Below are 14,039 nucleotides of genomic sequence, written 5' to 3'. Positions count from 1 at the left end.
AGTTCTTCTGGAGTACCTAGCATATATTTTTATTCTCTGTCTCTACAAAGGATTCCCAACGAAGAGATACAATTAGAGACAAAATCAGAATAAAAAACCTCATTAGCATAAACCCGTCATTAAGGCACTTGCTAGTGGACTGCCACCCCCCTCCCTGCCCTGCCATCTTGCTGTCTAAGTCTTGCTCTGGCACAGAATGGGCAAAGCAGGGGTGGGGGGAATGATAATTTTTCTAGTTATTATTCCTGTAATTAAATAACCAGCAATCGAGATTTTAAAATAAATATATCTTCCAGTCGGCTGGCTGATTTCTCTCAACTCTACCAAGGTCTCTGGCTCAGCATGGGCTGAATGACTGAAACAACAGCTTTCCTGGCCTGTAAGATATGCTCTTCGTGCCTTGTTAAAAAGGAGAAGGAAGGGGGGAGAGGGAGAAAGAAGAAGAAGAATAAAAAAGATTTCCCTGTGCATCGCCCCTTGGCAGTCTCTTGTACAAAATTCAATCTCTATTTTTTATGAGAAGTAAACTGTCTAAATAAATTTTATTAGGGGCAGCCAATATATCTTCTGGTAGTTCCCTTTGTCCCACTTCTACGTGTGTGTAACAATCTAAAACCTATTTATTGAGGAAAAATCACTGGATCCGTCATAGAAAATCCTTTTACTTTGCTTTGAAGTGATTTCTGAAGACATTCTTGTCATTCCGAAGATTTGGAGGCCATTGCGCCAAAGCCTCGTCTTGTTAGGGACTTCAGTTTCCATGACCGTGTGGGAAATGCCTTCGATTATCAGTAGCAACGGGCCTGACCGGCACTTTCCCGGCTGCCCCAGGAACGTGGGAGGAGGACGGGGACTGACTACAGCTCTGGTAAATAACAGCTCAGACGTCGTCCTGGTGGATTCAGACATCGGCCAGAGCGAGCCAGCGAGCGAGCTGCCGGCCGGGAGGAACGGGGCGCGGGGCCCAGCGCTCTCCCCGCAGACCGCGGCCTTTCCCCGCCTCGCCTGCTGCGGGCTCCAGCTCCCGCTCCGGCCTGCGCGCCCCCCGAGGAGCCCCCCTCCCACTCTCAGATTTCCCTGTCTTCCGGACTACCCATCCCACCCTCCATACTTAGGCTCTGAAAATCTTGGAAGAAATGATTTAGTTTGTTTATACTGCTATAAAAATCAAGACCAATAGAAAAGTCATAAAACGAAGCGGTCTATCAATCACACGCAACATTGTTATTCAGCGGTTACTAACAGAGATGGATAATCCTTTGATTTCGTCCATTGTTATTACTCTGATGTGTCTTCACATTAACTATTACACATTTATTTATCGACCTGAAAGATACAACAAAACAGAATCTACGAGCCGGTGCGTGAGTGCAGGAGCGCGCCGCGCGGCCTGCGCTTCCGGGGTGGGAGGTGCGGTGGGCACAGGCTGTGGACTCTGGCCCCGCTGCCCCTCCCCTCCCTTCGCAGGTCACTGTTTCCCCTCCTTTCTTCTCTCCCTCCTTCCCTTCTTCCTTCCCTCCCTTCCTCCAGACACAGTCCCGGGCTGTGCAGGCCTTGACAGACCTGCCAGTTTGGAGAAGCGGGGTGCCCCCTGTCTCTTCCTCTGGCACGCCCCCAACCTCTGCCACCACCACCCCCTTTTCGCTTCTCGATTACCCACAAGCTCCACCCAAGGTGGGCACAGCCCCCCTGCAGATCCCTGGGAGGACTCGAGCAGGTGCGCTCCGCAGAGCCGAGTTCAGAGCGCGCAGGGCCCCGCCCGTCCGGACGAGCTTCCCGCGTCCCCCCCCCCCCCCCGCTGTCGCTGCTAGAGTTGGGGGTCTTCTTCTTTTTGGGGTGGGGTGGGGTGGGGGTAAGGCTTTTACTGGAGAAACTGTATTTGCTTTAGATCTAGGTGTTCTCAGGCAAAGCCTGAAAGAACACTAGACACCCCTGTGTGGGTCCCAAATGCGCCGCCAAGCCTGAACCCCGTCTCCCCGCGTCCCACTTAGGCCGCACTGGCAGCGGCAGCGGCGGCTGCCGAGCGAGCGCGTTCAGACCCCGCGCTTCTGGAGAAGCGGACTCCGGAGCTCCGTAGAGCCGGCCAGGCGGTGGCCCTGCGCTCACACGTGTGTGTGCATGTGTCCGTGTGCACGCTGAGTGTGCCCGGGAGGAGGGGACAGGCTACTGGAGAGGAGGAGGAGAAGGAAGAACATGGCCCTGAAGTTGCAGCCTCCTTTGTCTCTCTTTGCTAGGTCCCTGTCTCTCTCTCTCTCTCTCTCTCTCTCTCTCTCTCACACACACACACACACACACACACTTCCTCTGGCATCTGCTCCCAGCACCATTTCCAGTGTTTTGTGTAAGTCCATTGGACAGCGAACAACAACAACAACAAAAGCCTATTTGCTTGGTATTATTTAAAACAGACTTCATAGGGCCATCCTTTCATGGATGCTTTCTTTGCACTAGATGAATAATCTTAATTGCATCACTTTGGAATTAAAAATCAATGTTAATCAAGTTGAGGGTCGTAAATATCAGGTTTCATTGTGTCTGGGTGTGGGGCATTTTTCCTAGGTTGCAAATAAAAATACAAGTCAAATAACTTTAAAAGGGCATTATGTTCTGCTGCAAATACAATTGAAACGGATTGTTTAGGAGCAGATCAGAAATGGTACAGAATTTTGCACTTAATTTCCTCAGTTATCATTTACAATAAGAACCTCTGGGCTTGACAGCCAAGTCTAAACAGTAGTAAATTAGTACAAATTTATACTGACTTTACTCTAATAATCGTAATAAAAGCTTATAGATTTGGCACTAATTACATAAATGCCTAATGATCTTGAAAATTACTCTGGTTAGAAATATATTACTAATCTAAACTTTGTTGTTGGCTGGCTCTGAAAAATCAGAACATTAGAAATGGTTCGCTTCACTTGTGCAAAAAGCACTTCCAATTGTTCAAGTACTTTAACATATTCCAGAGGAAAATAAAGAGCGCTGGACTTTATTTACAGCTTTCAGTGGAGTTGGGAGCTGAGCTGAACTTGGAAACTTTGGCCGTCAGAGGCTGTTGTGGGTCTGGCTTTGAAGAGGGCCCATAGCAGGAGCCCTGCGGGATGGGTGCTGGGTGCTCTCAGGCCCTGGAGGTCCCTGGGAAGTAACTCCTACTCTCCAAGGCCTGTGCAGGGGTTGGGACTCAGTAGGCCAGGGACTGGTGTGGGCATCTGGCCTGTCCAAGCAGGCCGGCCTTGCGGCAGTGCAGTCAGGGAGCCAGCTGGAAGTGCCTTCATTGCGCCAGGCCAGCCGTGGGCCCATGTCACCCCAGAGAAAGGCAGGGATGGGGGCGACTCTCAGGTCACCCTGGGGTCATGCCCTGTTCTGGTTCTAGCCTCGCCTCAGTCTCCAAAAGATCCTCGATCAGAGACCCGGAGCAGGTGGGCACAGAGGAGGGTGCAGGGTGGCATCCTGAGAAGGAATAATGTGCTTGGAAAGAACCCGGTGGGGAAGAATGAGAGGAGGAGAGAGGAGAGGAGAGAGGAGAGGGGAGAGGGGAGAGGGGAGAGGGGAGAGGGGGGAGGGGGGAGGGGAGAGGGGAGAGGAGAGGAAAGGGGAAGAGAGGGCGGCCGGGAGCCCGGGGCACGGCCCAGGTGGCAGCGGCCACTGTGGCTGCGGCAGGGACTGGAGCCACCAGGGCGGCCGCCTCCTCCTCCCGGCGGGCGGCGGGCGGCGGGCGATGGGCGGGCGGAGTGGGGGACTCTCCCGGCGCTGCTATTTGCAGACTGCCCTCCTGATTGGTCCCCTCGCCGAGCTGCTCACGGGTTCATTCAACTGTTAAGCACCACCCCGTCTCTCTAAAGGACATTATAATGCAAGAGGCCCCCTTTTTTAACCACAAACCGAATTTTCTTTCATTTAGGTGATCTATATATATCTATATCGTAGAGCTTATAGCTTATATCTATTTTAAATAACTTAAAGCCGCTAAAATTTGGGGGGGAACAGCTTTCGCCCTGGAGCGGTGCGCGATGCTGTCTCACGCGGACCTCCTAGACGCCAGGCTCGGTGAGTGCGCCTCTCGCCCGCGGCCAGGACCAGCCGTGGCAGGAAATTGTCAATTTGCTCCTTATTTCACCGTAATGTGCCCTAAATGGACTAATTTCTTTAAAAGTAATTGTGCTGCATTAAAGTTTAATTTGATTTAACATCGTCTTTTAAAAAAATCTATGGAATATGTAGATAAAGGGGGGAGCGGGAGGGGAATGTTGTTACTTTTTGCTTATTTTCTCTCCCCTCCCCCTTTATTATTATTTTTTTTGAAAGGTGATCTAGGCTGTTATAATTTGCTCGGGAGTGCTTCTTTCTCCTACTGGTTTGCTTTGATTTGGGATTTCTTTCTCCTTTCTCTCCCCTCCTTTCTTACTTTTTCTCTCTCCGCCACTACCTCCTTCTCTCCTCTTCTAAGCATGAGTGAATTTGTTGCTTTTTTTTTTTTTTTAATGGCACGAAGGAGAAGCTACTGTAATCCGAGCAGATTTTGCTGAGTGTGCTTCCCGAGAAACAAGAAACCTCAAATTCATCCTCCCGGGCAAGCGATTCTGAAATCAGGCACTTGGCGTTGCCAGATGGCTGAGAGGAACACGCCTGTCCTTTCTCTGGAAAGAAAAAGTTGAATCTTCTCAAGTTTGATCCACTGATTTTTTTAATTTTTTTTTTTTTTTTTTTAATCTCGAGAGCCTATTCAAGTTTGCTTAAAGCTGTTTGCTTGCTGCTCCGGGTTTCCGGTTTGGGGAATCGTTGGTGATGGATGGAGCTCCATTTTCAAGACACTTTCTCTGATTTGAGGGGGGGGAGGGAGGCGGAGCTCACTGGGTTTAATTTTGGAGGCTGTGTGTGTGTGTGGACGGCCCGGAGACTTGTTCGTCTTCTGAAAGTCAGGGGGAACTGGCTGAGAGTCGGAGGCAGAGTCCGCCAGCTAGCCTCAGAGTAGGTGTGGCGACGAGCGAGGAGGCTGCATCGCACCCCGCACCCCATCACTGCGCACAAGGAGTCACCCCGGGCTTCCCGGGGCGCCAGGGGCCCATGAAAGGGACTCCGAGGCACGTCTCACTACTGGGATTGGGGATGATTCATTTTAGGAGAGATGAAAATCTGTGCTGTTTCGTGCGGGAGCCGGCTGCAGAGAGAGGGGACCTGGCCGGGCCGTGGGGTCCCAGCCAGCCCGTCCGCGTCCTGGGGAGCCCGGCGGAGCACCCCGGGAATTTTCTCCGTAGGGCGGCGAGCGCGGGCGCACAGGCCGCGAAGGAGGGGGCAGAAGGAGACCCTCACGGGGAGGACAGGCCCTCCTGGCGTCGCCAGGAAAGTAGTGACCGCGACTCCCTTGCCCCCCCAGGTATGAAAGATGCCGCCGAGCTTCTGGGCCACCGGGAGGCCGTGAAGTGTAGGCTGGGCGTGGGGGGCTCGGACCCCGGGGGTCATCCCGGGGACCTGGCGCCCAGCTCCGAGCCGGTGGAGGGAGCCACTCTGCTGCCCGGGGACGACATCACCACCGTGGGCTCCACGCCGGCCTCGCTGGCGGTGAGTGCGAAGGACCCTGACAAGCAGCCGGGGGCGCAGGGCGGCTCGAACCCCAGCCAAGGCGGCCAGCCCCAGGGCCAGCAGAAGCAGAAGCGCCACCGGACGCGCTTCACCCCCGCGCAGCTCAACGAGCTGGAGAGGAGCTTCGCCAAGACGCACTACCCGGACATCTTCATGCGGGAGGAGCTTGCGCTTCGCATCGGCCTCACCGAGTCCCGAGTGCAGGTACCCGGGGGCCCGCGCGCAGCGGGGCGCAGGGCAAGGAAGGCGCGGGCAGCCCCGGCAAAGGGAGCGGGGGTCCCTTCACCCCCCCCCCATCCTGCCTGGCGTTGACACTGCGCTTCCTTGCACCTGCCTAATTTTTTTTTTTTTGGGTGGGGGGTAGTAGCTCCCAGGTGGAGAAACTGGTCCGAATGGCCACCCCCAACTTGTGAACTGGTAGGACCCCTCCATTTCCCTCCGCCCCTTATTCCCGTGTAGCCACAACCTCCTCAAAAGCGCGATTTCATTTCTGGATCGTGCCCGGTCCACCGCGGAGAAGGGAACCTTGGCGTCCCCCAGGCTGCTAAGTCCAGCGCTGAACCTCCCTCCAGTTATTGACAAATATTTCACTGCCCTCTGGTGAGTTTGGGTTGGGTGTGGAACAAGTAGAGAGGATGCACGAAAAAGCAGAAAGTAGAGAAAGGGACAAAATTAGCCCAGCTAGGCATCTTAGGAAAACCAAAACCAAAACAAATAAACAAACAGACAAACAACCAAAAACCCCAGCTAAACCCACAGCCTGATTCCCTGGTGAGCGTCACCCTCCTGCCTTTCTCAGGCAGGTTACCCACCCTTACTTAGTTCTGGTAATAGCTAAGTGAGCTTTGGTCAACCAGCATTGGTGGAGGCTGGAGCAGCCTCCCACATGTCCCACAAGCTAGTGAACCCTTGTTCCTCCTAGAAATATGGAAAGGGGAATTAAAGCTTTCCATTATAAATATTCAATCTGAAGAAAGAACATGTAGGGTAGGAAAGAATAGGAAGTAGGGAATGAAAGTATCATTTGTTCTCTACCATCTCTCTCCCCATGATCAACTCTATATGACTTAGAAGAAAACGGGGGTGGGGTGGGGGGGGACTCGTGAAATTTGGAGAGTAAAAGTAGAAGCATAATCACCCACAGACTCCCCCCCCACACACACTTTTCAAAAGAAGGAAAACAATACCTCATTTCATGAACTGGCATTTGGAGGAGAGCTTTTTAAAGGGAGCGGTTAGTCTTCAGCTATCCAGGGTGCTGAAAACCTTCCTTTCCTGTCTGGAGTGGGTGTTTTTTGTCACCGTGACAGTCAACATCAGTGCTAGCTGCTTTTTACCCATTTTAAAGATCTTAGTGACTTTGAGATGAGTCTAAAAAGAGGGAGACTAGAGTGAACACAGTTACAGCACCAACTATTTCTGTTTACATTAGACAATTTAAAGAAAGTCTAACCTAGAAAGGTCGTGTGTGCTTCTATTCTAAATAGTCAGAAAACGAAAGTCATTAGGTGGATCAAATTAGCAAAGGAAGATTCAATGTATAACACAGGTGAACATTTTTACTCAATAGTAATCTGTGTGATTTCCTTAGTCAGCTTTGGAAATCACGAGCCATGGGCCACTGGAAGTAAGTTACAAAAAGAAGAGCGCTAATTATATTATTAATACATAGTGCTCCTAACATTCTTTTCCTTGCATGTATTTTAAAATCGGAAGTTGAGTACAAATATTTGCAGAAATAAACTATTTCAACACTTTCCTTACTGTTAATCACCATCACTGACTTTCTATAAATGTATAGGTTAAAATTCATAAATTTGCTTTTTTCCCCCAAGAGAAATACTAACTAACAATTTTTGTTTTAAAGAGTAAGCATACTGTTGTTTAACCTAGACAAGTGGTCAACTAGGTAAAATTAAAATATAATATAGAACAATAAATAAAATACAGCTGGACAACCACATTTTAAAGAGGCCTTTTTTGCTTTATTAGGTCTTCCAAAGGTTCGTATTAGTGATTTTATATAGAAAATTTTGTAAATGAGAAAAACCTATGCCCTATAGTTATTTTTTAAAAAGCACACAAAAGAATATGCAAGAAGAAAGAGACAAAGTAATTGTTCTAGTGTAATGTTCAACCATGATAATAGCTTGAGGCTGCTTATAGGAACAATTTAATAGAATGGCAATTTCAATATTTTTTAAAAATAATGTTCCATGGTTTAAAAAGTAATCAGATCAACATAACCTTCTTAATTAACTTTTCAAAATGATTAACATTACATAATGTAATGCAAAAATAATTTATGGAAAATGTATTTACTCCACAACTCACTGTACCATGGCTCCTTGACCAAATTCAAATTAAATAGTAATTGGTTTATGTTCTTATATGATTATTACTTCATAGTTTTCTTTATAGTTAACAGATTGCCACACATTCATTTCAGTACGTGGGCCACTGCACTGATTAAAAAATGATCTAAGCATTCAATATATTGCAATTGCATGTTTCAAAAGATATTCTTATTTTATACTAAGTGAGCTAACCTACTTACTTTAAAACCTATATCAGATGTATCTCACACTTCCAAGTATTGATTGAAGCACCTCTATTCACAAGGAGCCCAAGTCTGTGTCTGGTCTCGCTCCCCTTTTTCTGGATAGTGTAATAAAACCATTCCTTTTATAGCATGCCATTATTAGAAACCAATTTCAGAATTATTTATAACCTGGAATGGCTTATTAAGCAGCAATGTGAGAATCATGCAAATTATGCGATCAAATGCAATATAATAAGCATAATCATTAGTCTCTAGCACGGATTAATTAACTTTCAATATTTTATTTACATAAAAACCAAATCAGTGAAATAACTTCTGCACAGTCAGGCTTGCCTTTCAATATTTTATACGAACAAAAATAATGTGCTGTAATTCCATTGACCGTGTCCCCCAGAATGGCCCTGTCACCTGCCACATCTTAATAGGGGGACAAGCTGAGAGTATTTTCTAGTTTTCTAATGGAATGAGAAATTGCATTTTCTTCCTCTCCCAGCACTATTAAAGTGTAATGAATTCGGCCCAGAGTTCACGGCTGGCTGATCGAAATGAACCTGAGATCCAGGCTTTAATATCGCTTCCCTTCCCCAGATTTCCTCCCGAATCTTCACATTAATCATTTTCTGATTCCAATGAGATCTTCATAAAGTATTTGCTGGGGGGAGGAAACCCTCATATTCTCCTTCTCTTTCTCTATTTTGGAATCATTTATAGGTGGGGAAGTAAATGGGCTATATATTTTCAAATACATTTACAGTATGTCTGTATTACTGTAACAGGGGATATCATGAAAGTGGATTTTTGAATTCCAACCCCCATTAGATTCTCACTGCTGTATTAAGCATTTTCTGAGAAAGAGCTGCATCTCAAACTGAGTCCAAAGTTGGTCTGTGGCTGGGCTGCGGTTAATATATTTCCTGGAGTTGTCATCTGTGCATTCTAGAAATCTCCCTTAGGTTTTGACTACATTTTAATCTGTCATGCTCTAGTTTTCAAGTGGAAACAGTCACATTTGAAAAACATATGCATCATAGCTTGGAAAGGAGGTGCTCAGACCCCATGCAGATTTTTTTCCCCCAATCCCAGTAAGCCATGGAACATAAAAAATTTTGTAGCCATCATTTGCCTACTAACCCTCAAACATAATTGAGCACGATTTTCCATTATTCCTATCACATTTAGTTCTTTAACAGATGTTCTTTTACGCCTATGCTTGAGCAGATTCAGAAACCTTTCTGGGGAAAGTGTTATCCATTGAATCCCTACAGGGCACACCCTCCCCTTTCTGTTTCTCATCTAACTTCCCCCGTTCAGGTCTACTCTCTTCCTTCCTCCCCTCCTGTCCATCATGAACCTCCAAATACTTCTAGATGCACTGACACTTCTGAGGCTGTTAGGACTCCTTCTTTCCTGTTTAAATATTTTTTTTTTCAACATATATTTGAGAAATGAAGGATCAAGACCATCTGGGTGCAGATTCAGTCTCTCCTTTTTAAATAGATCCCTCCATCTGGTCTATCTCCACTGGGGGCAGGCGCAGTGGTGGGTTGAGAGAGAGACCTTTGGCTCAAGGTCCTTGCAGGGCTCCCCCTCCAACCCCCCCCCCCACTTCAGAGGGTCACTTTCTGCAGAAGACCACTAACAGCTCAATCACTGGCCTCCCTCATTGATTCAGTCCACCATCAACTTTCCACCTGCCTCATTAACCGCCACGCCACGAGTTCAGGCTTCTTTACACAGTGGAGACACTAGGGTAGGCAGAAATGGATAGGAGCGGAAGTGGAAAGGTAGTGAGAAATGGATAGGAATCAAAGTGAGATGAAAGTAGTGAACTGAAGGCAGCTTGGGCAGGATGGAAGAGGCTAGTGCCGGCCCTGTCCGGAGGAATTCTAGGTGGCAACGCTGTAGAGTGGGTCACTGAGTGTGAATAGCTGGCTTTCCCAGCACTGGGTCAGGTGGGTCCATATTCAGAAACACTTAAGCTTGCAGGATTAATGGGCGAATGGATGAATGTGGTGGTGATATCTACATTGGCCAAATTCTAGGAGGAAACTCGATCATTTTCTGAGCTATGTCGCCCCTCCCATCATTTCTATTTCTGCACAGTAAACTTGCAGCTGACTAGATGTGTATCTACACACCTGCCAAGCAGACGTGCTGGCAATCAAAAATATATCAAGTTCAAGTGTGAGGAGATGGGAGGTTATCTTGGTAAGCTGACTTGGTATTTTTCAGGAAGAAGGCTCACTTCATTTGGTGGTAGTGAATTTGACATCCAACGGGCATATTTATTTGCCTGGTATAGTTTGAGATTGGGGGGTCACTGTTAACAAACAAGTAGGTGTGTGTGTGTGTGTGTTTTATCAAACACAAACGACATCTAAGCAAAGTTAGATTTGATTTGGAACTATAGAGAGATAAACGTGTAGTGACCTGAAAATTTGCTTTTAGCTTGCAAATGGAAGGAACGGCTTGAGAGGATTGGAGACTTTGCTATCAGAGGGCCCATAGTAAGTTTCTAAAAAGAACAGATTAGAAGGCTTGGGTGTTCAGTGCTCTGCTTGCAGATTCCAACACACTCGCACAGCTGTAGGCAAACGTGGCCCTTAGACAGGGCTTGAGAACCAGGCGAGGAAATCAGTGGCAGTGGCATCAGTCTCTCCGGAGGGCTCTGCTGTCTCTGTGGTGACCCCAAACAACACCGTCGCCCAGTGGCGCTGGCTGCCTCGCACCCATCGCCGCATTAACCTCTCCATCACCCGGGACATTAGGGGTTTTCCTTTGTCTTTCGATTTGAAACTGGCGGTGCCATCCACTCCTCACCAATCTCCCAGTTTCCGGCGCCTCTGAGAATTCTGTACCCCCCCCCCCCCCGCACGCGATTAAGCCACAGGGGCGCTCGTGCTCTTCTCGCCTTCATCTGTCCACCTGTGGGCCCAGCCCCGACCTGCGCACACACCTGCCCGCACACGCGGCGGCGCAGCGCTGCGGCGAGCAGAGGAGCCGGGGAGGCCGGCCGGCCGGCGGCGAGCGGCCCGGGACACCTGCCCTCCGGACCCTCCGGACCCTCCGGACCCCCGGGGGCCCGCGCTCGGGTGGGGGAGAGCCGGGGTCTCGCGCGCTCGTGGCTGACCGTGTCTCGCGCCCTCCCCGCTGCAGGTCTGGTTCCAGAACCGGCGCGCCAAGTGGAAGAAGCGCAAGAAGACCACCAACGTGTTCCGCGCGCCCGGCACGCTGCTGCCCACGCCCGGCCTCCCGCAGTTCCCGTCGGCCGCCGCCGCCGCCGCCGCCGCCATGGGCGACAGCCTGTGCTCGTTCCACGCTAACGACACGCGCTGGGCGGCCGCCGCCATGCCGGGGGTGTCGCAGCTGCCGCTGCCGCCCGCGCTCGGCCGCCAGCAGGCCATGGCGCAGTCGCTGTCCCAGTGCAGCCTGGCGGCCGGGCCGCCGCCCAACTCCATGGGCCTGTCCAACAGCCTGGCGGGCTCCAACGGCGCGGGGCTGCAGTCGCACCTCTACCAGCCCGCCTTCCCCGGCATGGTGCCCGCCTCCCTCCCCGGCCCCAGCAACGTCTCCGGCTCGCCCCAGCTCTGCAGCTCCCCGGACAGCAGCGACGTGTGGCGGGGCACCAGCATCGCCTCCCTTCGCCGCAAGGCGCTAGAGCACACAGTCTCCATGAGCTTCACCTAATGCCCCGCGCCCCGCCCCGGCGGGCGTCCTGTCCCGCCCCGGGCCCTTCCCGCGCGTCCCGGGCCCCGCTTCCCGCCCCGGCGTCCTGTCCCGCCCCATGGGCTGCTCCAAGCCCTTCCAGTGCCCTCCCCACCCCGAGTCCCGCTGCCTGCTGGGGCTCCTGCCCCGGCGCCCTTTTCCGTCCTCCGAGCTGCCCCCAGACCCTCCCCGCGCGCGCGCGCGCGCGCCCCGGGCCCCCCCGCTCCCTGTTCGGGCTTCTGTCCGGGTGTCCTGTTCCGTCTGGTCCGCCGCGTCCCCGGTGCCCCCACCCCGGACCCTTCCCGCGCGCGCCCCGGGCCCTGCTCCCTGCCGGGGCCCCTGCCCGGCGTCCTGCCCGCCCCGACCTGGCTTTCGCCACCGCTCATCTAGTCCTCTCCTCGCCCTCCCTGCCCCCCCCCGCTACCCCTATGCCCACCCCAGTCCCAAGCCTTCACCTCCGTCTGCATTCGCTCGCGCGGGACCCCCGCTCGGCCCCTGCCCCCAGACCCCTGGGCCCGGCTCAGCGCCTCCCGCCGGCCCACCGCCCCTTTCCCGCCTTCCTCCCGGCCTTCGGACCGGCGGCATTCGCGTTCACACCTCTAACCAGACACCTTACGACCCCCTCGCTGCCGCCTCCCCTCACCCCCTCTCTCTCTCCCCGCCCCCGCGACCCCTCCACCTGCATCCCGCAGATATAGCATCACCCTTCCCGCATTGTACTTAACAGGGAGTCGACTCAGGATCTGAAATCTGACACCAATGGACTGGTTTGTGGGCAGAACACACACACGCGCGCGCACACACACACACACGCACACGCACACGCACACGCACACACACACGCACACTTCACACCCTCGCACCATGGATGGATCACTCTGACCTACACCCCCGCGTGCGCGGACACACACCCACACACACGCGCTCGGAGGTCACACACAGGCTCAAGGGACAGCACAATTGTCTCACTGGGGAGGACAAGCATCTTCTACCAACCGCCTCATCTGAAGGCCCAACTGATAGTAATTTGCTTTATCCTTTGTATCGTTTCTCTGAACGCCTCTCTTTCTTTCCTCTGTCACCCTCTCTCTACCCTTGCCTCTTCCATCCACGAAGCCCTCGGTGGGCTTGGAAAGACCGCTTTCAATCTTTCCCTTATTTTAAAATTTATTTTAATTTTCGTAAGCACAACTGTGTGAGGGTATTGAAGGGAAGGCTTCTCAGGAGAAACATGCCAGTGGATTAGGTGGCTGAAGTAGACGAAAGCAGAGATTATGTTACCCATTTTGATAAGTCTTTATAAGGAAGAATCCAATAATAATAAGGGGAAAAACGTAAGAAAATATTCCTTTTTGTAAAAGCAAAAGCCACATGTCTTTTTCTGGACCCTTCAGGACTGGGGTTTGTTTGCTTCCTTGTCTGTTTCTCTCTCCTTGCTGCTCTGTGCCCTTGGTGGTCTGTGGTCGTCCTGTCCCCTGCCAGCTGCCGACTGACCGGTGCACTCGGAATCTACAATCCTGCAACTTTGTACAGAGAAACACAATCAGCTCTTTCTGCATGTGCTGGTCAAATCCAAACCCAGAGAACAGAAGCGCTTTCGAAGAATGAACAAACATGTGAAATACGATGTTTTGTGTAGATAAAGCATTCTTGTTACATACTGGTCAGTTTGTGATATGTTTTAACTTATTGTCTGTGCTTATTTATTTGGTTTTCTTAATAAATGTTTGAGCTAATATAAAGCATATTATTTGACTTTTCCGGACAAGTTTATATCAACTTAAATGTAAATGGATAAAATAAAATCATTTTCAGTATGTGATATAGAGAATGATGGTTTTTGGTATGACTCTGAATAGGGGTGGGGTGGGGTGGGGCTCAAAGAGGGTTCTTCCCCTTTTAATAGGCTTGGATTTCAATGAGTCAGGGCAGGAAGGCTCAGCCTCGAGCCTTTGGGATGTGAATGTAACTTAGTGCCTCCGGATCCAAGATGCGACATGGGGGGCCTGAGGGTGGTGCTAACTTGGGCCCCGAGAGTTGATGAATTTGCTGGGCAGTGAGCATGCTCCCTCAGACAAAGAAATACAGCCCCCTTCCCCCCACACACCTGTGCAAGTGCTGGGGAGGCTGTAGGCAGGAGGGAGGAGCCCAGTGAAGGACCACGTGTTGGCCCAGAGCCTTGAGTTCC

General features: G+C 50.9%; 1 protein-coding gene across 1 annotated transcript; it reads left to right on the top strand.

Moving 5' to 3' along the window:
* Positions 1 to 4,013: 4,013 nt before the first annotated feature.
* OTP (orthopedia homeobox) lies at positions 4,014 to 11,833 on the top strand. Its single transcript, XM_007518606.1, has 3 exons — positions 4,014 to 4,050; positions 5,378 to 5,787; positions 11,303 to 11,833. The coding sequence occupies exons 1-3, from the start codon at positions 4,014 to 4,016 to the stop codon at positions 11,831 to 11,833; spliced, it is 978 nt and encodes a 325-aa protein (XP_007518668.1).
* The last annotated feature ends 2,206 nt before the right edge of the window (positions 11,834 to 14,039 follow it).

The sequence above is a fragment of the Erinaceus europaeus genome, chromosome 11 (assembly GCF_950295315.1).
Source record: "Erinaceus europaeus chromosome 11, mEriEur2.1, whole genome shotgun sequence".
Lineage (NCBI taxonomy): Eukaryota > Metazoa > Chordata > Mammalia > Eulipotyphla > Erinaceidae > Erinaceus > Erinaceus europaeus.
Note: the sequence above shows the minus strand (reverse complement) of the source record. Positions and strands in the feature narration are given on the sequence as shown.

What these genes read in the sequence shown, in the direction of transcription:
- OTP (XM_007518606.1), top strand. Translation starts at nt 4,014, where the DNA reads ATGCTGTCTCACGCGGACCTCCTAGACGCCAGGCTCG. An exon ending in CCTCCTAGACGCCAGGCTCG is followed by an intron (nt 4,051 to 5,377) that starts GTGAGTGCGCCT and finishes TTGCCCCCCCAG; the next exon opens with GTATGAAAGATGCCGCCGAG. An exon ending in TCACCGAGTCCCGAGTGCAG is followed by an intron (nt 5,788 to 11,302) that starts GTACCCGGGGGC and finishes TCCCCGCTGCAG; the next exon opens with GTCTGGTTCCAGAACCGGCG.